Source organism: Equus caballus, chromosome X, assembly GCF_041296265.1.
Source record: "Equus caballus isolate H_3958 breed thoroughbred chromosome X, TB-T2T, whole genome shotgun sequence".
NCBI lineage: Eukaryota > Metazoa > Chordata > Mammalia > Perissodactyla > Equidae > Equus > Equus caballus.
This window is the reverse complement of record NC_091715.1, coordinates 34,143,008-34,166,364: the sequence shown is the minus strand read 5'-3', so window position 1 is coordinate 34,166,364 and position 23,357 is coordinate 34,143,008. Positions and strand designations below refer to the sequence as shown.

The 23,357-nt window shown below is 37.7% G+C and overlaps 1 protein-coding gene across 12 annotated transcripts in view; it reads right to left on the bottom strand.

Annotated features, from left to right (window-relative positions):
- The window catches only part of USP9X (ubiquitin specific peptidase 9 X-linked), a 167,241-nt gene that overhangs the window by 26,973 nt on the left and 116,911 nt on the right, over nt 1-23,357 (bottom strand). For 6 of the 12 annotated variants that reach the window (XM_070256585.1, XM_070256588.1, XM_070256589.1 and 3 more), the window contains exons 22-31: nt 16,504-16,634; nt 16,033-16,311; nt 13,856-13,981; nt 12,212-12,337; nt 10,616-10,809; nt 5,649-5,757; nt 4,887-5,033; nt 4,162-4,308; nt 3,139-3,361; nt 1,092-1,312 (exon numbers count right to left, since the gene is read on the bottom strand). In XM_070256585.1, the coding sequence (XP_070112686.1) occupies nt 1,092-1,312; nt 3,139-3,361; nt 4,162-4,308; nt 4,887-5,033; nt 5,649-5,757; nt 10,616-10,809; nt 12,212-12,337; nt 13,856-13,981; nt 16,033-16,311; nt 16,504-16,634 (1,703 nt within the window). The remainder of the gene's footprint in view (nt 1-1,091; nt 1,313-3,138; nt 3,362-4,161; nt 4,309-4,886; nt 5,034-5,648; nt 5,758-10,615; nt 10,810-12,211; nt 12,338-13,855; nt 13,982-16,032; nt 16,312-16,503; nt 16,635-23,357) is intronic. The other 6 variants (XM_070256591.1, XM_070256592.1, XM_070256595.1 and 3 more) reach the window with 1 other exon arrangement.

Here is a 23,357-nt window from a genome sequence, read left to right as displayed (position 1 = left end):
ATTGTATCATATTTTGCCTGCCTTGTTTACTTCTTGCTGGTACAATTAGCTATCTCTACTTGTGATTAACTCAACATCTCAGAGATGTGATGGGCTACAGAACTAGAATTTCAATTTCAATTTTCACTCAGAGCAGTGGTTCTTAACCAGGCATGGGTGTCAGCATCCCCTATGAAGCCTTTTTAAAAAAAGTAAAAACGCTTAGACCCCAACTTCTGAATGACGTGCTTCAGTAGATCTGGGACAAGAGTTGAGGCAAGCGTATGTTTCAGAAGGTCTGTAAATGATAAACTACCTCAGAGCAAATAGTTCCAGTGACTGAAAGAGAAAAGAACCATTCAAGATATTTACTACAATTAGAACACACTCCAGATTCTCAGCAACACTATGAACAGGAAAAGGTAAAATAAAAACAAAGCAATGGAGGGTGGATAGACACATGACTACAACTTAAGTCTTGCCATATTCTCTTCTTTAAAGAGCCATGCCATAGTCATGTCAACTCTGATCCACCACCACAGCCTGAACTTTCCCATAGCTTTTTTCTGCATTTTCTCTACTTCGTAGGCAGCCTTAATTTTGCCAAGAGACCACATAATATTTAAAACAGAGAGAAGTTTGTTCCCTACGCAAGAAGAGCTATGATGTTGGGTAAATGTAAAACTAACCTAACAGTAAGCACGGATAATGAAACTGGTATAGTATACAACTTGGCGTAAATTAATGGAAATATATAATTTAAAACATCAAATAGAAAAGTAAAAATATAATTTAAACTATTATTAAAAATGAAGATTCTTATCATTATACAAACTCCAGATTATACTAAACAGTTCATACAGAAAAGTGAGTATATTAACTGTTGCTTTAAAGATACCTAACTGTCATAAAAATTAACTCTAGTTTAAAGTGTGGGAGACAGTGAGCACTATATTACATCAAGAGGTAGCAGTCACGCTGGAAGAGTCTAGCTTTATTTTCAAATACACGTCAACGGGTGCAATGAAAGTACCACACTCTCTAAGAGAGAACAACCGGATCTAGCATCAGAACTTCAAACACAGAAAACAAAAGCACTAAATAAAATTTACCTCATTGTCCTGCTTCTCATCCCCAGACATATCATCATCTACATCACTACCTGTGCCTTCAATTGCAAGAATACCGTTCCTGATGGAGGGAATCATGTAGAGTTGCTGAATCACAGAATTCATATAACAAGTAGCACCAGCATTCTTCAGCCCCACAAATCCTTTGGGTGGGCGGGGCCCAACAGGTGGCAGATATTCCCACTCAGTAAGTGCTTCACAAGCTGAGAGAAGATAAAAGATTCTTGTAGTATGCATAGAACCATTTTGTCCACTTTTAGCTCTATTAGTTGATAAATTAACATCACCATCAAGTGCACACTCCTATAGTTGCCTGAAGCAGTGCTCCAAGCGTGCACCTCACCCTCCACAAACCTAAGTATACAAGAACACGTACCACTCCACAGGTTCTTACCCCAGCATCCACGAACCCACGTTTTATCTGGAGTTGTTCTATGGCAATCTCACAAGATGGTATGATGCTGATTTCTACGTGTTAACCTTACTTTTTAGCTTTACTGTTTAGTCATTATGAACTTTAATTTTTTTTTTAATTTAGTAATAAGAGTAACACCTGCTTTGCCTATAATCACAATGATATTTTGAGGAGCAAATGAGATAGTGGATTTGAAAGTTCTGAGAGAATTGTAAATCACCATACATCTCCCTCTACCATACTATCAAGTGTCTACAGGACCGGTTAAACAAATTATAGCATATTGAACTGAAAGGTATATAGCCAATAAATGAAACTAGGTAAATATTTGTGTGTTGATAGTGAACAATCACAGATATATTGGGGGAAAAGAAAGTGAAGAACAATGTGTGTACTACATGCTAATCTGTGGTTAAAAAACTAAACAAAAAAGATCTTTCATACACAGAGATGCTGGGAGGACAGACATGAACTGAGGATATTGGTTACAGTTATCAATGGGGGACTGGGAGACTGGAATGGGCAGGAAACATACTTTTTAGTATATACTGTCTTTGGTACTTGAAATTTTTACCATGCAAATGTACTACTTACAAACAAGAGGCCTAGGGGCTGACCCAGTGGCATAGCGGTTAAGTTTGCACACTCCCCTTCAGTGGCCCAGGGTTTGTGGGTTCACCCAGGTGGGTCCTGGGTGTGGACCTACCTACCATGGCTCATCAGGCACGCTGTGGCAGCATCTCACATACAAAATAGAGGAAGGTTGGCAAAGATGTTAGCTCAGGGCCAGTCTTCCTCACCAAAAAAACCCAAAAACCAGAAAACACAAGTGGACTTTCTCTTTCTGCCATCTTGGAGCCTGTGGAGGTGTGCTGGGAAGAGGATTTCTAAAACAGCAAATACATCTGGAAAGCTGTGGTCCAAGGCTATTTTTTCTATCTTTTGTTGGCTATAAAACCAGAGGGAGCACATAGCTCCTCTTCCTAAAACTGAAGGTGTTCATGCCCAAGGTGAAATTGAATTCTACGTATTTAAGAGAGGTACTCATGTGTACAAAAGCAAAGAACAACACAGTGACTCATGGCCGCAAACTGAACAAAACCAGAGGAATCTGGGGAAAGATAACTCATGCCCATGAAAACAGTGACATGGTCCATGCCAAATTCCAAAGCAACCTTTCTGCCAGGGCCACTGGACACAGACTCCTTGGGATGCCATATCCCTTGGGGGTTTAAACTTATTGAAAACTAAATAAGTCAAAGTGTGGATTAGTTTGAAAAAATGAACAAACAAAAAACCCCCCTTTAAGTTAAAACAAAACCTGCCTTACTATATATACATTTGGTAAAATAAATAGCCTAAGGTCTAACCTTTTAAGCAGTCAGTTGAATCAGAATCTCCTAAAATGTTATTAAAAACATCCTTATATTCTGAAATACAAGTATCAAAAAATAGGCTGACATGTTCTTAAGGATTTACTATAATCAACTGTATCCTTAAGCTTCGCAGATAGAAAAACATGAGTTGAAGATGTTTATTAAAAGAAAAACAGGAAAACAGGATTTGAACACATAAGAGAATTGTCATCACAACTTTGTACTTTAAAATACTTACTAGTTATTGCTGTGCCAATGTAATACATTTCAGTCAAAGAATCTACAATCTGTTTGAGATTCCTCACACAGCCAACAGCTAATGCTACAAGTAACTCAAAACCAGCATTAATGGTAGCTGGTGAACTACAGACTGGAATAGCCTGCTCGGCTGGCAGCTCTCCATTTCTCATATACTGCAGGTAAACATTGGATGCAGGGAAGATGAAATCATCAATTAATTCCTACAAGAGTTGAAAAAAGGATTACGTATTAACAATGACATACATAATCACTATGTTATACGTTATACATACTTACATGACATTTATATATAAATATGTGACATACAGAAAGTTATGTATATACATTTTTTTTTAAGGAAAGAAAAATGTCTCTTAGAAGGAAATAATGTTAAATTACCATCAGAATTCAAGATCTCATTACATCTCAGAAAACTTGGATTTTCTAACAAAAAGATCTCACTTCAAAACACTATTTACTATAATTAACAAATACACCCAGTTTCTCAGGCTAAAAATTTAAGTATCAAGAGCAATCTGATTGTAACACTTAAAAAACTTACGTTTTAAATAAAAATAATGCTAATTTTTTTTCTTGAGTTACTATGAATGTGAAGAAACTCATTAAAGAAATACGATAAACAAGCAGCACAATCTTACAAAACAGAGGTTTATCTCATTTTGAAAAGTTCAACGAAGTGAAAAACTCAGATTTTCCCAAGAGAAAAATAGTGCTTATTTACTTTATAAAATACATTGTATTGAAATTTTATTTATACAAAACTCAGAAATTATATTTTAAACATTACTATAACCTCCACATTGATTCTTAAAAAGTAGAAAAAAGATCAAGATAATATACTGATATGACACTATAAATTAATCTGACAGATTTGCTAACAAACATTTAGAATGTTATGATATAACTTTCTAATAAACATTTAGAAAGTTATGATATAACTTTCTAATAAACATTTAGAAAGTTATGATATCTAGTTTAGGACCAGGACAACAGAACTTACTTTAATGAGATTAGCACCTCCTTTTTCACAACCAATATGATACTTTTTCTCAGGGGTTTGAAAGGCCAGTAACTCTTTTGTTACCCCAAGGTGGCCTTCCAAGATCGTCTCTTCAACACCCGTTTCACCGGTTCTTTTAACATCATCCTGCCAAAGACAAAATGCCAAATGCCTAACTTACGAAAGGGAGGTAGAGATGGAGGGAGAAGCCAGAATAAGAGAGGGCTGGAAGGACATGAGGATTTCCCCAAACTTTTCTATTCTAAGCAAGTTTAAGTTCTCTAGAACTTTCTAGAAGTAGGCTTTACAAACTACTAGAAGAAATGCTAAAAGCTGCAAATCTCTTCAGAAATATATTCTTATACAATTCTAAGATTATCAGGTGTTAAGATCAAGAGTTAAATTAAGTGCTAGTATATTTTGATGACAACAATTCAAGAATTCTTTTTAAAAGATGAAAATATGCAAAAAGGCCGAAGATTCTCAAATGGAAGCAGCTGAAAATCAGTATTCCAAATCTCCAGTAAAACAAAGCATTTTACAAAACTAGTTATGCATTTATTCTGTGAATCATCAGTTACTACTATTTACCAACAGAGCTTGTCTTCTTTGGTCCTTTTTATTACTCTTTGGTGTTTTTCATTTAACCAAAATGCTCAAAACTACAAACTATTAATAAAATACTACTTATTGATATGGTAAACACAGTACCTAATGCAACTTACCCTAATTCTTTTAAGCCAATCAATTTCATTATTGAGAAGAACTTCAGCGTTGGGTATATTAATATTACTGTTGTAAGCATAATTAAGAAGATGCCTTAAAAGAGTGAAGTAGTCGCCTGAATGTTTAGCTCTCTCTCTCGCTGTGCTCTGAAACAATAAAGTAGAATAATATGAATTTTTTATGTCCGTGCTTAGAATCCACTTTTTAAAAACTAGAATAGGTGACTAAAAGAGTATGGGAAATCACTAATATTTTATTTATTAAATAAATATGGACTGCTCTAACTTTTTTAGGTAAGAAAGAAAATATTTATGATCACACATCGAAAATGACAAATACAACAAAATTCTGAAAAATAAAATTTAGACATTGCTCAATCTTATTTGTCCATAAAAAAATTATTTCCATAACAACAAACAACTACTAAAATAGCTAGTGGTCTGGGGATACAATGACCTATATTCTGGTCCTCATTTTCCGAAGTTGTGGGGCCACTTTGATTTTCTCTTTTTCTTTTATTGAGGTAACATTAGTTTATAACATTATATAAATTTCAGGTGTACATCACTCTATTTCGATTTCTGTGTGGACCACACCATGTTCACCACCCAAAGACTAATTACTATCCATCACCATACAGATGTGCCCAGTCACCTCACCCCCCAGCTGCTCTAACTTTAATATCAGCTAAAACCATAAATTCCTGAATGTTCCTTGTTTAAACAAGGAATTACATTGATAAACATATTAAAAGATCTCACCCCCAAAACGGTAAAGAGCAGAGTAATGAAGAAAAGCAGAGGCCTGTGTCCCATGCAACATCTGGTGCACATTAAAAAGAATTGCTCCTGTGCCACCTGGCGAACAGTTCTGAAATAAAAAAAAAGAAAAGATGCCAACACTGTTCTCTCTTGGGGGTGGGGGTGGGAATAAGGAGTAGGTAAATTCTAAGTAAAAATATGAGGTAACACTCCCTTAAGCCAGCAACACATAACAGATGAACTTAGGCTGTGCGTCAAGAACTATAGTCTCAAATTGCCACCGAAGAGTTTGAGGGATACCTTCTAATACCCCTTTTCTGGAACAGGCTGGAAATGCTCCTCTAGGTACAGGATGGTCTACAGTGAGCATTATGCATCTTTTTGGCCTTCCACAGGATTTTTATTCAATTGGGCTTTGAGGCAAACAACTCTACAGGAATTCTGCTGCAATTACAATAAGGACATTGCTGCATATGTCCCTTAGATTATACCAGCAGTTCCCAGAGCATGGTCCCCACATCAGCATCAGGATCATCTGGGAACTTGTTAAACATACAAAACCTCAGGCTCTATCTCAGACCTGCTGAATGAGAAACACTGACGGTGGGTCCCAGCAACCTGTATTTTCATAAATCCTTCAGATGATTCCAACGCACGCTAAAGATGAGAACCACTGTATTATACAATATTCCCTCTAGAATCTAGAATAGTGTTTCGCATTCACTAGGTGCCAAGAACCAGTTATCAAACGTATAAATACTATTTTTGTTTATAAGATGGTGGTCTGTCTCCAGTAGAAAGTAACCTCTTTCAGGGCAGGGCTCTGCTTTATTGATGCCAGAGTTTCTGGCACCTAGAACAACATCTGACATATGGAAGATGTGTGCTAACTTAAGCATTTGTGTATCTTACAGACATTACAAACTACATTTCACGGTTAGCTATGTTTCCGTCTTTGTGCTAGCTGACAGAGAGCTTAGAAGCAAATTTACAGTTCAATGTAAAGAACCTGAATCTTCTGTGTACCAACCTCTTCCTAGATATTTTTTAGGTTTCTGAAACCCGTACATGGTCCTATAAACCAGAAGGACTTTAGAAGCTTTGGGTTGAGTTTGGTGGAACCCAAGAAAATCGAAGTCAAGAGTGCCTAGTTTTCTGGGATAAGGTCATTAATGTTTATCAGATTTTCAAAGGTATTATGTTATTCATGCTGCCCTAGTTTATTTTTTAAAAAGTTAGGCATGCAGCCCCAATAGAGTAGGGGTCTATAAAGAGCTGGTGCTTGTCAGTTCCTGATGAAACCTGTCACACATGCAGACCTCTTTAACGCTTCAAATGAAACACATGTCTATCAACAAATCCTGTTGCCAGTATCTTCACAAAATACTCAAAATCTGATCACTTCTTACCACTTCTACCATATCACTGCCATGTTTCCAGTCTCGGACATCTATTCTTTGGATTAATGAAACAGTCTGCTTTTCCTGCCACTCTATAACTTATTTTCAATAAAGCAACCAGAACAAACTTAAAATGTTAACTCAGACCACATCATTCCTCTGCTCAAAACCCTCCTATGGATTCCAATCTCACTTAGGGTAAAAGTCAGTGTCCTCACAATGATGTCTAAGATCCTTACAGGCTGCTTGTTACTTCTGTGATCTTACCCCCTACAAGTGCCCTCCCTCATGCACTCTGCTCCAGCCACACTGGGCTCCCTGCTGTTCCTTAACATGTCAGGCATGTCCCTACCTTGGGACATTTACACCTGTTGTTCCTTCTGCTTAAAACACACTTCCTCCATTCTCTACACGAATGATACTCTTTCAGAGCTTTGTTTAAAGGTCACTTGCTTAGGGAAGCCTTCTCTGACTATCCTATATAAAACCGAATGACACTAAGCCCCCACTCCTTATCCTCTTTCCTGCTTTATTTCTCTCTATAGCATTTATTACTACCTACACACAATATATTTTCCTGTATGTCTTCCCTCCCTACTCCTCACCCCCAATAGTATGTAGACTCCAAGAAGGCTGACATTTTGTCTGTTTTGTTTGTTATATCCCCAGTAGCTAGAATAGAGCCTAGTACATAATAGGTACTCGATAAATTATTTAACAATGAGACTGCCTACCATATTAAAATCTAACACTACTTAGATCTCAGCATCAAAGGCTTTCTGTAAACTGACTCCTACTAATCTCCTTTACAGTATTATCTTTTACTCCTCTTTTCTACACATCAAACCAGGCTACTCGGCTCTGTCCTGAAAGCACTATGCCAGGAGTGGCAAACTCAACTGCCTCCATGCATTAGAGAGGTAACACAAGGAGTTAAATAGGCAGGGTATAAAGCAACGGGTGCTGGAAGGGGCTGGAAAAAACCATATCCACCTAAAGGAATACAAATCTGATTGTGAGTGATTACAATAAAATAAAGTCAGTGTTACGAGGTGGAAGCAGATCTCATCTAATAGGAACAGATGTCTGGGAAACCTTCCGAGTCTGGGGATAAGGAAAACTTAATGGAAAATGTGGCATTTAAGTTGAAACTTATGATTAGAACCAAGAGTCAAACTGTGGAGTGCCTATAAATCAAATTTAAATGTTTAGACTTAATTTAAAGGCAATGGGAAGACATGGAAAGATTTTAAGCAGGAAAACAACATGATCATATTTTGCAAAGATCACTTGGTCTGCAGTGTGGTCCACAGATCAGAGTAACACCTTAGTCGTGCAACACTAGGCGTGGGAAGATTAAGGATACTGCAGTTGTCCAGGTAATGGGCGCTGGGTGCTTAGACAGGGGAAGAAGTAGCAAGGAGAAAAGTGTATGGAATCCAAAAATACACGAAGTAAAAACAAGACAACGGGGAGTGAAGGTGTGAGAGAGGACACCACCAATGTCCATCTTACATTTTTACGCACACATAAATCTTATGCAAACATAAGCTCACATGCTACATTCTGCACAGAACCTTCACTTGTGCTCCTTCCAGGAAGAAAATAACTTGAATTCCTCCTCCGATTTCCAAAGCACTTTTTCCCTTTTATGACACTAATTTCTGTCTCAAAGTTCCTCGAGTGCAGAAACTATCTTATTTGACTTTGGACAAGCTTGACAATTGCTAAGCACACCGTAAGAACTCATATAATTTGCTGGGGGATTATAATTACACAGAGTCAGATTGTGTGGCAGAAATAAGTTAGAACTCAAGAGATATGACCTTGTCATTTAACTTCAGTCTTAGGCCCTCCATCAGCAAAATCTACTTCTCAGTTGCTACAGAATTAAGTGAGAAAATCTATGTGGGAAATGATCTGTAAATAGCTATACTGGTTAGTAATGCGATTATTCAAGTATAAACCCTACCTGAAGGGCAGCCTCGTGTATATATGCCCACAATCCCTATCTGAAACCCTCGGGGCCAGATGTGTTTCGGGATTCCGATTTTAAAAAGGCAATGATAACAAATAATGTTCAGGTCAGGTTACAACATGATTGAAAACTACAGGGCAGGGTAAGAATCAGTACTAGACAAGAAAATCAGATACCTAAAGCTCAAAAAGATCTTAAGCTTAGAAGACTCCCTTTGGTGCTGAAGACAGGATGACAGGCGTAACGAGACAAAGTGCTGCTACAGTAGAGTATTTCATTGTGTGCCAAGTTTCAGGGAGGAGAGGAGAGAAACGGTTCTAACTTCCTACAAGGGGAATTTTCACAAAGGGTAGAGGGAACCTGTTAAACCAAGTTCCTTAACGCTCAGTAGCCAAGGAAGTGAAATAAGTTCCCTAAATAGTTTAAGATTTTTTAAAAAATCAACATAAATAAGAAATCTGTTACCTCCAGGTTTGACTTGATTTAAACTGTTAGCTAATCATCTTTCCTCTTTAAATGCAACTGGACTTACTCAACCTATTTATCTTTCGTAACATACGTAGCTGGCCAATGATGATAACGTCTTCTCAAGGAGATAGCAAGCTCAACCTTTTCTGGGGGGATCCTGTCAAAGGATTTTCTGAATAGGCTGGACTAGATGTCTTCAAGAAAATTACCAAGGAATTTCTAAAATAATAGACATTCCCACTTGAGGCCCACTAAATCACTTTATAGCATCCTCTGGAGTTAGCAAGTTGAACCTACTCCCTTATATCATGTACATTTTTTTTTAAAAAGTTTCACTTATCATTAGGCTTCATTTTAGCAAAATACTTATTTTGACTTTACAATAGCTTTTCATCAGGGATTCCTCACAATGGCATGTGACAGAATAAACAAAGTGAACATTTTCTCTTTTCACAAAATGTATATAAGAGATTAATTACACATAACAGTGGCACTAATTAGCACTCGAGTTTAAAAAGTTACCTTATGAAGGTCAGGATGAGATTGACATAAGAGGATGGAAACCAACATTTTCTAAAAATCTGACCAACATGAATAAACAGAAGCCCGAAACAAAATAAACGTAATTAATTAAATGCTCTTGAATTGAAATTAGGGCTTTATAGTTGGTCTTAACTCTCAGTGTAAAGTGTACAGTTCTTACCATAAACCTGCCTTGCGAATTTCATACTGAATTAACAACTTCAATAAAAAACAAAAAAAGACCAAAAAAACCCAGAAACCTGGTCATCTAGGTATCTGAGATAGGCAGCTGATATCCTATTTAAATCTTGTAAACCAGATTTTAAAAATGGCTTAAAATATATATACCTCTTAGGAGAAACTAAATTCTGAAATTAACGAAAAATTAATTTTACTTTGACAATTGACGTTGGCATTTTGCAGAGACTAAAACCAAACAAATTTAGCTCTACACAAAACATGGTTAAATAAAAATTTCCTAAACATTAATGGGCTATGGAGACAATAAATATTTGAATTCTGGGATAAATTCTGCCAGCATAAATTAACTCATTTCTGCTTACAAAAATAAGTTTATTACAATTAAAGAAGACACTTACTTGCTGTGACAGTGTAATAGTAAGTCAATAATGAATGTCTGCCAAGCCTTTTCTTTACTAAGAGCATCTAAGGCTGTTGGAATCAAGGCAAAACATAACGTCATCACTTCCAATGCTTCACAGCAAACCTGTTCATCTTCCAAGTCCGGCTCATTGCCTGCATTGGTCTGTAAAATTACAGTCGGGCAAATTACCTAGAGATGCATTTAAGAAAAAAATCTCATACAACTTCAAGTTAGTGCTTAAAACTTACCTACTCGTTTAAACCATTTGGCCTCGGCCTCTTTCCTGCAACTCTTGAGGCCCCTTTGGAATAGTATGGAAATGACTATAATAGACAGTGAAGTCTAACTACAGTATTTTGCTATGTCCCAAGGAGGGCCGAAGGAACCCACTGAGCACACCACCAGATTCTTTGTGCTTCAGGCTCCTGGAGACCTTCTGAACCAACAATCATTCCTTTCTCAAGAACCACTCCAGCAGTGCAATTAGATATTTCTGGCTGGGTTCCATTACGTAGCTTACCTAAAGTGCCATTTTATTTGAAAGCAACTGCCTTGGACAATTGTTTAGGAAGGTTTTGAAGGTTTTATAACCTAAAATATACTTGCGTAGATAGCTAATAAATTCTAATCTTACTGTTTCAAAAATAACTACAGTACATGCCTGAAAATGAATAGGCATTGAAATAGCAGCTGACTGAACAGCCAGCACTATACCAGACAGATACCAGAGGACACCAACATATATCCTGGGCAAATCAGGGTTATGCTGGCCACAAAAGGTAAGCTCTACCCAGCCAGAAAAGTTCCTGTAACTTAATTTCCTCTTCTAAATTTGCAGCAGTGGCTTCAGAGGCAGGTACAAATGATAAGAAATCAGAGTTAAACATAGCCTCTCTTCTGCAAATAATTTGCTTAACCCTAACGAGAGGTCAGGGATGATACCTAATCGACTGATACTCTTCCTACTTTTGACTGCTTTAAGAGAATCAAAAATACTTAAATGCCACGATACTAAAACTGACAGTTACCTAAACTAAAATTCACACAGGACAGAAAGATGATCAAAGAAGAATAAAGAGAATGGGACAAAGTAAATTTAGTATGAGACAATTATGTCTGGCCCCAGTGAGAAGTAGAAAAAACTGGTGCATATTAAAAAGAAAGGAAAAAAAAAGGAGGGAACTGGCCGAGTGGCGTAGTGGTTAAGTTCGTGTACTCTGCTTTGGCAGCCCAGGGTTCACTGGTTAGGATCCTAGGGGTGCACCTACACACCGTTCGTCAAGCCATGCTGTGGTGGCATCCCACATAGAAGAACTAGAATGACTTAACAACTATGATATACAACTATGCACCGGGGCTTTGGGAAGAGGGAAAAAAAGGGCGGGGCAGGGGGGGGGGCTCATGGCAGGATTCTGAAGTACTTTATTTTCAAAGTAAAGCTTTACTGTATTCTCATCTTAATTATAGCTACTAGTTAATTTTCAATCATTAAGATGCAAATGATTGGATTTTTAAAGATAGCAGACATCATAATTCAGCCTCACACACAAACATTTATTTAAAAGGAATATATTTCTGTGGTAACTCTTACCTTCTCATAAATTTTAGTGATTTCTTCATTTGGGCTAAATACTAGCTGTAATGCCCCACATCCTGATGCCCAGGTAATTTTTTGTATAGCTCTAATTACACAAATATCCGGCATATATCTTGAAGCCTGCAAGATAAAGAGTAATTAAAACTATTGACAGAGTGTGAGAGTGGAATAATCATTAGACAAGCAAAAACGTTTCTTCTCCCTGTAAAGGAAACAGGAAGGGCTGTGAAGGAGTACCACTGTCTTTAGGTTCCCAAGTTGCCTTTGTCCCATTGTTTAGTTTAAGAGCAACACCAAAAAGTATGCTCTCCAAGTTATTATCTGGCTCTATATAGTAGTCCCCCCATTATCTGCGGTTTCACTCTCCGAGGTTTCAGTTACTTGTAGTCAACCATGGTCCGAAAATAGTAAACGGAAAATTCCAGAAATAAACAATTCATAAGTTTTAAATTGTGCGCCATCCTGAGTTGTGTGATGAAATCTCTCGCTGTCCTGCTCCATCCCACCCAGGACATGAATCATCCCTTTGGCCAGCGTATCCACGCGGTATACCTTACCTGCCTTTTAGCCATTTAGTAGCCACCTCAGTTATCAGATCAATTGTCTCAGTATTGCAGTGCCTGTGTTCAAGTAACCTTTGTTTTACTTAATAATGGCCTCAAAGTGCAAGAGTAGTGATGCTGATAATTCGAATATGCTGAAGAGAAGTTACTGTTGTTAATCTTCTACTGTGCCTAATTTATAAATTAAACTTCATCATAGTCATATGTACATATAGGAAAAAACAGAGTGTACATAGGGTTTGGCACTATTCGAGGATTTAGGCATCCACTGGGGGTCTTGGAATGTCTCCCTGAGGAAAAGGGGGGACTACTGAACTACTTTCAGAAGACTCTTAAAAAGACTACAAAGGTGATCCAACCATTGCAAGCCTAGTGTTTTTACCCAAGAGAAATAAAAACCTATGTCCATACAAACACTTGTACAGAATGCTCGCAGCAGGTTTATTCACAGCCAAAAAGGGGAAACAATCCAATGTCCTTCACCAAGTACGCTGATAAACAACGTGGAATATTCATAATGGGATACTACTCAGCAATAAAAAGGAATGGACTAATGGTCCGCAAAATACAGATCATTCTCAGCCATTATTCTGAGTTACAGAAGCCAGACACAAAAGCACACACACTTGTATGATATTTCACTTGCATAAAATTCTAAAAAATGAAAACTACTATATAGTGGCAAAAGATCAGTGGTTACCTGGAGCCAGAGGGAGACAGAAAAATGGACTGCAAAGGGGCATATGGAAAGAGTGATGGAAATGTTCTGTGTCTTGATTGCGTCAGTGGTTTCACACATACATGCATTTGTCAAAATTCATTGAATTATATACTTTAAAATGATGCTGTTTATTTTACATAAAGATAATCAAAACCAGAAAGTACTAATATTAATATTCGATAAAGTTCATGTTAAGGGAATTTTATCTAGACTGAGACAGCGATTAAAGTAAGTGGGCCTAGGAAAATCAAGCACCAAATTGTGGTAAGGGCTCTTTCTAAATTAAAGAGAGGGTCAAAAGTAGAAAGAAATAAACCTTCTAGGATTTCAGAGCTTTAAAGGTTTAATACTAACCTCATCAGATATTTGCTGAGCAAGACGAATTGACACGTTTCTAAGCATGCATTCAGATGATGGATTTGGAATGCTCTGAAGGGCACTTTGTAGCACCACGGCTTGATCATGAGTAACTTGGTTGACCTGAAAAAAGATAACATTTCACCTGGAGAAAATAATTTGTACTTAACCAGACCCAATCATTTGCTCCTCACCCATCATCACTCTTCCATACATGTACTGTACAACCCATGGTGACTTACACAAAAAGCACTTCACAATGCCAGCAACGTAGGTTTCCTCTTTTTCTTGTGCACTGGAGTGCCACATTATCCCTCTGTAAACCCCCATTCTACATCAATCTTAGTCTGGGATCAGCATAACTTGTAACTGGACTAACTGGTTCCAACCCTATCTAGAGATTCAGTCAAGTACTCCACATCTTTTACATGCTGCTCCTGGGCAGACCCTGGTCCCATTCCCTCTGGTCATCAAATTCTCCTTTGAACAGGAGAAAGATTAAGGAATATCAGTGACAGAATGAAAATACTAATGTATGAAAGGTACCAGTGTTTTACTGACTAGCATAACCAACTTCTTAAATCCCCAAGAACAAACATATGACTTTTAAGCGAGGCAATTCAGACTGCCTTTCAAGTTGTAACTCCCCTTTCTCTATATTGTATTTCCACAACAGTATTTAAGACATGTCTGTTGTACTAATTTTGCTTTTAGCTCCCTACTGACTGTGTGCTCTTTAAGACTAGAGGCTCTCGTGTACCTTTGTATCTACAGTGGCACATTTTCTGAATAAATATTGGAGAAAAGTGAAAGAGGAAAGCATTGTAATTGTTTTCTGTGTGCTTCATTAAGCACCTGTGTCAGAGATCACGATAAGAACCTGTTTTTATCTTAGAAAGAACCACTTTTCTTATCCTAATAAATATGGGACCCTTAATACAAAACAACATAAAACTTAGTTCATTTTTTTCATTATCTTTTTTAATGGAAAATTTCTAACATATATGAAAGTGGAGAGAATAGTATTATGAACTCCCATGTACCCATTTCCCAGCTTCAACAATTATGAACAGAGAACCAAAACTGTTTTACCTAGCCACTCTCCCTCACTTTCCATCCCCTCTCTATCCCAGGATTATTCTGAAGCAGATCCTGGATTATCAGATAATTTCATCTGCAAATATTTCAGCAATTATTTTTTTAAAAAAAGAGGGAAGCTCTTTTTTTTTATATTCTTCTCCCCAAAGCCCGCCAGTACATAGTTGTGTATTTTTAGTTGTGAGTCCTTCTAGTTGTGGCATGTCGGACACCACCTCAGCATGGCCTGACAAGCAGTGCCATGTCCGCGCCCAGGATCCGAACCAGTGAAACCCTGGGCTGCCGAAGTGGAGGGTGTGAATGAAAGCAGTCGGCCATGGGGCCAGCACCAGCTCTTTCTTTTAAACATAACCACAGTATCACTATCACACCTAGAACTATTATAAGTGCTATCACAATTCCATGTGATATTATCTGATAATATATCTCACTAACATTCCAAGCTCTCTAAGATCTAAGACATTTCTAAAAAAGAAAATCTATATTACTGAAGATTTTATCTTCTATCAGTAACTCGGTAAACCAAAACTTATGCTGCAAATAAATCAAATTTTAGTCAGAATTACATGCATAGTTTGACCTCTCATTAATAGGCATCAAATTCTGGCATGTCTTGAGAACTTTTGGAGAAATGGATCCAAGATGCCACCAAGGCAAAGACGGAGTCAAAATAAGCTCCAAACTGGAGTTGAAGCCCGTCAGGGTGGGAAGAGACGCTGGCAACAGGCTAACTCAACTGCATCTTTATTACCATTTGTGTCGCTATGCATCTGCCAAGTACAAGTTAACAAGAGATTCATCTGGAACTTTTATTGGGTTTAAAATAATTGAAAGTCAAACAGGATGTAAGGGGGTAGTGGGGAACTGTCCTCTCCGAGTGTAGTCAGTGAAAAGCGCTTGCACTTTTCATACAAATATAATTTAAGAGAAGGAAATCTCTAAAAGGAGGTACCACTATAATGGAACTTGAAACATTTTGAATCTACTTTGAATGGTATACTTTAAAAGTTGCTGAGTTTAATTTTAAAAATCACCATCTGTTGTTATAAAGAAGATTTTTAAAACGTCGGTATTACCGATGACATGGGATTCACGCCTTCCACACCTGGCTGACAAGCTTCTGCTACAGCTCGAACGTGGCCATAGCCAATGGCAGTTAGCAACAGTTTGGCTATTTTAAGAGCATTGAGGTAGGCACCCCTTCGAGTTTCCATATCTGCATTTGGTAGGAAGTTATTTCTGGTTAGCATACTCAGAACGAGGGGTAGGCCACCACTTTTCAAGAAATGAAATTGAAAATCAGAGGAATCGTCAGCCAGAGGTGCACCAGCAGGCATTAACAAGGCATAGACTACCTGGAAGAAAAAGGAGAAGGACTGTATTAAAAGGTTGTAAAAAGGCAACTTCTCTTTTCCCTATCATCATTGCTAAGACATTTTTGACCATTTCAAAAGTATTTCATTACAATTTTATCCATGTTCTTCACATTACCACATAAAAGGTCAAATTTAAAGAACATGAAAGAAATTTAAAAGGAAAAAACCAACCTCTGTTAGGTAGAGCACTTGTGAGGCCGAAGGACCAAAGAAAAGTGAGTCAAGAGATGGACTAAGGCTGCTTTCTCCAAGTTTAGCGTGGTCCAAACAAATAGCTCTTAATTTTTCTATTGTTGTGCTATCTGTAAGAAAAAAAGAGACAGTCTTTTAAAAACAAAACATAATTGATATGCTCCTAATATTTCACTTTTGATATTCTGAAGACTACTTTAGTATGGAGTAACAATCAATTCAGTTGAGTTATAGGCTCAAACTTCAAGACATAACCAGATCTGGATTAAAAAAGAAAAAATCAAAATCCAAATCCAGCAGGGCTCCTTCATCAGTCAACCGAAGCACAAAGGAATCAGTCTCCTGCTACTCACGAGCCTCAAATCTACATGCTCTCCTCAGCCACTGGAGACAGAAGAAAATACCAAAAGAGAAAAAACGACAAGCTCTGCTCTCCAACTTCTCTACTGTTCACTTCCATGACACTATGTATTAACCGGTTTGTTTTACTCAAAGAGCCTTAGTGGTATCCTAGAAACGGAACCTTAAAAAGGAAATATTAAAAAAAAAAAAAAAAAAAAGCAAAGAAAAAAATGCATAGTGCCTAATGTTCGCCTTAGAGTAAGCATAGTTTTGATTTTTTTTGGTCATAATATTAAAAGATGAATTTCTTTTAAATCACAGTGAAAAGATACAGTAAGAAAAAAAAAGATAATACCAACACTCAAAAGTTAAGAACAGTCAATCAACTTTAGAAAGTACTTTGATAATCAAACTATTCCCAAAGTAAATGCCCTATGACTAAAACACCACTTGATAAACAAGAATTTTTTTTAAGTAAAAGCTTTTTTTGAAGAATAAAGATGATAACTGAAAATTACTATAATTTCCTTAGGGTGAGCTAATTTTTACAGGCCTGGAAATACAAAAAATCTTCAATTTGTGTTAAAATTGTTGGTTTTCCCTATTCTGAAGGGATAGTGACATATAACTAAATGAAATATTAAATTTTTATAATGTAACACTTGTGAATATCTTCTCATGTTATTAAATATTCATCTCCTACATTTTTTTTTTCCACCCAGGGAAAGATTTGCCCTGAGCTAATATCTGTTGCCAATCTTCCTCTTTGTTTTCATTTTTAATTAACGTTTAAAATGACATCATATCATTTTTACCAGTATACCAAGTTTAATCTCTATTATTGGGCATTTAGGCTTTTTCCACAATTTTGTTTTACTACTTAAAGGTCCTAGCAGCTAAATCTTTGCAATTATTTCATCAGGAAAAAAAACCTGAGAGCAGAAAGAACTGCAAGATCCAAGACTTCTGACACACATAACCAAATTACTCTCCAAAAACAAACCAATTCATGTGTTATATTTGAGAATGTCCTGCTTCGGTGAAAAATATTCTCAGTGAAGGATGGAAGCAAAAGAGAGCAGGAGAAAAGAAATAAGAGCTCTAAGAAAAGGAAGCAGTAAATTCTAAGCCAATCATTTCATTTTGTTGGATTATAGTTTATTCACCTGAGGGATCTCAACCAAATCATCAGTAGTGGCCATTCGACCTTTAGCATTCATGAACCTAAAGCATTTTAGGTCCCTGATTAGACATGTTCACTTTACAAAATACGGAAAACAGAAAAATTTAAACCACCCATAATCCTGTCATCCAGATATAGTAAGATTTTAGTTTATTCCTTTCTAGTGTTTTCAGATTTTTTATTTTTTTCCTTTTTCTCCCCAAAGCCCCCCGGGACATTGTGGGCCCTTCTAGTTGTGGCATGTGGGACGCTGCCTCAGCGTGGTTTGACGAGCAGTGCCATGTCCGCGCCCAGGATTTGAACCAACGAAACACTGGGTCGCCTGCAGCGAAGCGTGCGAACTTAACCACTCGGCCACGGGGCCAGCCCCCCTTTCTAGTGTTTTTAAAAGATATTTTAGCCTAATCGATTATATGATTCTAACAGTGGATTATTTAAAAGTATAGAAAATGATGAGCAGTAACACGGGTTAACAGCAGAAACTGTGAAGCCCAAGTGCATGCATCTGAACCTGAGAACTGTCATTTAAGCTACGTGTCCCTGATCAAGTAACTTACTCTCTCTGTGCGTCAGTTTTCCCATCTTTAAAATACAGATAAAAATAGTAATTCCCTCAGAGGAATGTTGTGAGGTTTAAATGAGGGAACAAGTGTAAAGCGCTTATAATAGACTTTGGCATATTTTAAGATATTAGTCAGACCAAACTTCTAGGAAAAAAAAAAAAGCTCTGAAGAGGAAAAGCAAGTCCTTCTGCTTGGTATCGCACTATACGTTTTAACCACTCAGTATCAAGCGAGAGTCTGTTTTCCAGATGTAAGTAGTACCAGAAAGGTTACAGGAGCGCCTGAGTACAGTGAAGGTTACAAGAGATTAAATTACCTACAGAGAAGACTATAAAAGTTCTAAGTTTAATCGTAAATCATAATGGAAGTGCTTGACTTCAGGCAGTCAGAATGAACTAACAGAGGTAAAGCTAAGGACTAGAAAAAAAGCTACTAATTCCATCTTGGTCCCCCCCCACTTTAAAATACACGCACATGTGCACAAACACTAAATGATTATCCAAATGTTACATAGCTAGAAACAAAATTTATACCTACTTCCTTTTCAGAGAGCCCCTGCTTCCTTTCTCAAAGAAGTGTGTGTGTGCTCGCTCAGACGTGTATGCAGCAACGACAGTGACACAGAGTAAATTAACATTTGTTGAATACTGATTAAATACCAGTCTGGGCTAAGGGTTCTCCATACATCACCCCAGTGAGTCCCTGCGATTCTATGAAGTAGTTATTAAGGCCAGTTTTACAGCTAAGGAAGCTCTGAAAAACTAAAAAAATTTGTGTCTAAGGCCACGTGGTAGCAACTAGAAGAAGCAGGATTTGCACTCAAGTCCATTTGAGTCCAAAGCCTATGATTTGTCTACTATAATACAATCATTACTGGCTATTTCAAAGTTGGCTGTTTCAAATTTAGGTACTATACTTTGACTATATAAAATATGAAAAAAAAAACCACCCTCAAATTTCTTGCTTGAGCTGCCTGGCGAGAGCTCACTCCTGCCATCTGGTGGCATTATGCTCAAATCACAAGATCAGGGATTCTGAAGTGGGTTTATGTTAAAATACGTTCTGAAGGTTGAATTTGCATACATAAAGCAACAACTGTTACTCAGCTACTAGTAAATAAAATACAAATTCTAAACAATACAACAGACAAGGATTAAATTAAATCGTTGAGAGAAACCTTAATCAAGAATCTAAGTAATATTTGAACTGAATCTGTCCCACAGGGATCAGAAAGCAAGATGGGAAAGGCTAACAGGGTGTTTACTTCAGAAAAAGGTGATAATGGAAACAAGACAGTTTTAAAAATGAACTGGACCAATTATTGAACCGTATCAGCAATGCACCCACAAACCCCACTAAAATGAGAATAAGTGAATATAAAATATATAAACTCAAAAGGATAAACAAACAAACAGGAGATGAAGGAACACTGGAGAGATGTCAGTGAATCACTGAAGGAGTAGAGGGGATAGAAGGTAGATAGCTGGCTCAGCTGAACCAAGAAGCACTTGCGGGGTTAGAGGGAGGAGGAGAGCATAAGTTAGCACCCCACCAAATTCTAGAAAATCTAAGGGTATGAAAACAACAGGTACTTGAGAAGTTACAGATCAATCAAAGACCTAAAAACAGAGTGGCTGAGGTCTGTATAAGAAGCGAGTTTCTACTCTGTGCCCCCCCATCCCTGAAAAGATCAACTAGGTTGGGGAGCAGATTCCTCACTAATGTAGAGATAGATACAAATATGGAATGGAGAAAGACCAAGAAGCTGGATTAACACCAGTATGAATCTATGTTTGTTTTTTCCTAATAGAGACAGATACAAAAATTGATAGAGATGTGTGTATTACTTCCTCAGTCCAATGAAAAGACCTAGAAACAAGGACATCCTTGTAGTAATGAGCACAATTTAGCCCTCAGATTTTGGTTTCTAAATATCCTCTCTCTCGCCAAAAGGAGAAATGGCTGATTCCAGGGCTGGGATACAGAAAGTACTAGAAGAGCTTTAAACATCTTGTGTCAGAAAGTAAGAAAGTACTCAAAAAATGATGAGGCAATATAAAAAGGGCATTGGGTCTATGTAAAAAAACAGTGGGTCCATCCACTGACCATATCTGGGACAACAGCAACAAAATAAATAATGATTATAGTCCAATGGATAAAATAAGAATCCATGAGTAAATAGTGATGATACATAACAAATAGGGGAGAAGGTAAAGCTCTATCTTATAGAATACCAACTAATAAATGCATAAAGAACGACCAACTTAAAACAAAATCATTTTGCAATCATCATAGGAAAACTGATTCAGGCAGTAATCACAATGAATGATAAAATCAGTAAGTAAAAGTCTGATGAGGAAAAAGTTACAGAGTATCAAAGCATCTCCCCACAAAAGGAAAAATAACTTTGCAGAGGAGAAACCTGGTAGACATCAATTAAGTCATCGGTGATAATGTCACCATTAGGGACAAACTGATATGTGCCTCCTGGTGTGATGCTCTGAGGAAGACAGAGCATCACATTAGCAGTCTGGCAAAAAACGTACAACTGAGGCAGCCCTGATGGCCTAGTGGTTAAAGTTTGGCACGCTCCACTTGAGTGGCCCGGGTTTGGTTCCTGGGCGTGGAACCACACCACTTGTCTGTCAGTAGCCATGCTGTGGTGGCGTCCCACCTAGAAGAACTAGAAGGACCTACAACTAGAATATACAACTATGTACTGGGGCTTTGGGGAGGGAAAAAAAAGCACAACCTGTATATAATCATCAGGAAACAGACAAAATCCAAAGAGACACATTCGACATCAAACTGATCTGTGCTTTTCAAAACCACCAAGGTTATAAAAGACAAAGACTGAGGAACTGTTGCAGATTAAAGAGATATACTAACTAATCATGCTATGTATGAACATCAATTGGACCCTCAACCAGAACACACTGTTATAAGGAACATTATTGGGAAAAGTAGTAAAATATTAGTACAGTCTGTAAATCAGATAATAGTAATGTATCAATGTTAAATTTTCTGATTTTGTTTAATACTGTGGTAATAACAGAACGTCCTTGTTCTTAGAAAGCACTAAGTATTTACGGATAAAAAGATATGGTATTTACAACTTGTTCTGTAAAGGTTAGAAAAAAATCCTATCATAGAACAATAGAACAACTATGGCAAAATGTTAACTATTGATTGGGGAAGGGTAACTGAGATTGTACTATTCTTTGTAAGTTTGAAATTACTTCAATAGAAAAAGTTTTCTTTAACAGGAAAAAAAACCCTCTTTGAACACAAGAGACACGCAAGAAACAGGAGAAAACAAATAAAACATCTATCAGTAATAGCCTCCAGAGAAATAAGTACAGTCTCTTATGTGGTAACGTGTGTTTCCAGAACCCCAATTAGCTCATTTTCAATTGGCAAATAGAACCATGTCAGTAAAATGGTGAAGTGTGTTCATATGTGATTGTGCCCAGGCAATGGGAGTCAGTACGGCAGGAGAAGAATTGTAATTTCCAACAACAACTAAAACCAAAGCCAACCAAACAAAAACCCCTCAGCCTGGCAGCTGCACAGGAAGAACCCCTTTTTCTCTTCCAGGAAAATTAAAAGTGAGCACCTGGACCTGGGGCTCATCCTGGAAGGTGTACTTCCAGACTTTCAACACTCTTGGCAGATTTTCCCTTGTGCTGTGCCCACCTTAATGGTAGCCCATCTGTCTCAGAGTTCCACTTCCATCTGTATTATCTCAGCACTGTCAAGCCAGCATTTTCTCTTTATTGGTTTCATGTCTTTTTATTATCTCCTGAGGCAGCCTTCGGCCACAATGAACTACCTGCGTGTGCTGTCCAAGTTACCACCGAAGATACTAATTATTTTTATTAGCAACCTGTTTAAACTCGATGTGAAAGGGCTGCCTAGCCTAGGGTGTAAGAGCCCAAGCAGGGTGAGGAGGATGTCCACACGGTGGGGCACATTCCCACGTAGCGACTAAGAAGCCAAGTAGGAGAGGAAGAAAGTACAAACAATGGGGTAGCTCAGCATGAGGATTCAACTCAGGCAGAGTGAGGAGGGTGTCCATGTGGTGCAGTGAGGCTCAGCATGAATGAATATAAAATACACACGCTCGATAAACTGAAAGCCAGAGTCCTTCCACACAGAGAAATGCATGGGTGTAGAGATGACTGATTACATAAGGAGGGCTGATTAAATAGGAAAATACATTAAAGGGTAACGGGACCCAGGTTGTTCACTGTCAGAGAAGGGAGTTACAAATACGGAAAGGGAGAAAACGAAAATGAACCTTGTGATATCAGACTTGAATTGAAGGAACTGGTATGACTCTATGATATGAGTTTTTAATCTATGTATCCATATGTGTGTGTATACATATGGATGGATGTATAAAATACAGATGTAAATGTGGATGTACATACACATATTGCTTAGTTCTATCCAACGAGAGCCCAGGAGCAGCAACATACCAATAGCAATGAGCACAATAGTGCTCTTCCCTTCTAAATATTATTTTCCAGGAAAAGCAACCAGGGCTCCCTAGAGAAACGGCTCACTGCAGACTGCGGCAGAGAGAGCACATGATGTTAGGCTGGAAGATCGTGAGCCAGAAAGCACACAAGTGCTCAAAGAATGACGGGAATATGTGAAAATAACACGGAAATCAGCTTGAAGAGGCTCCCACTGGCCAAATTAGAGATAATTTGAGCATCCAAATCAATCATAGTGACGGA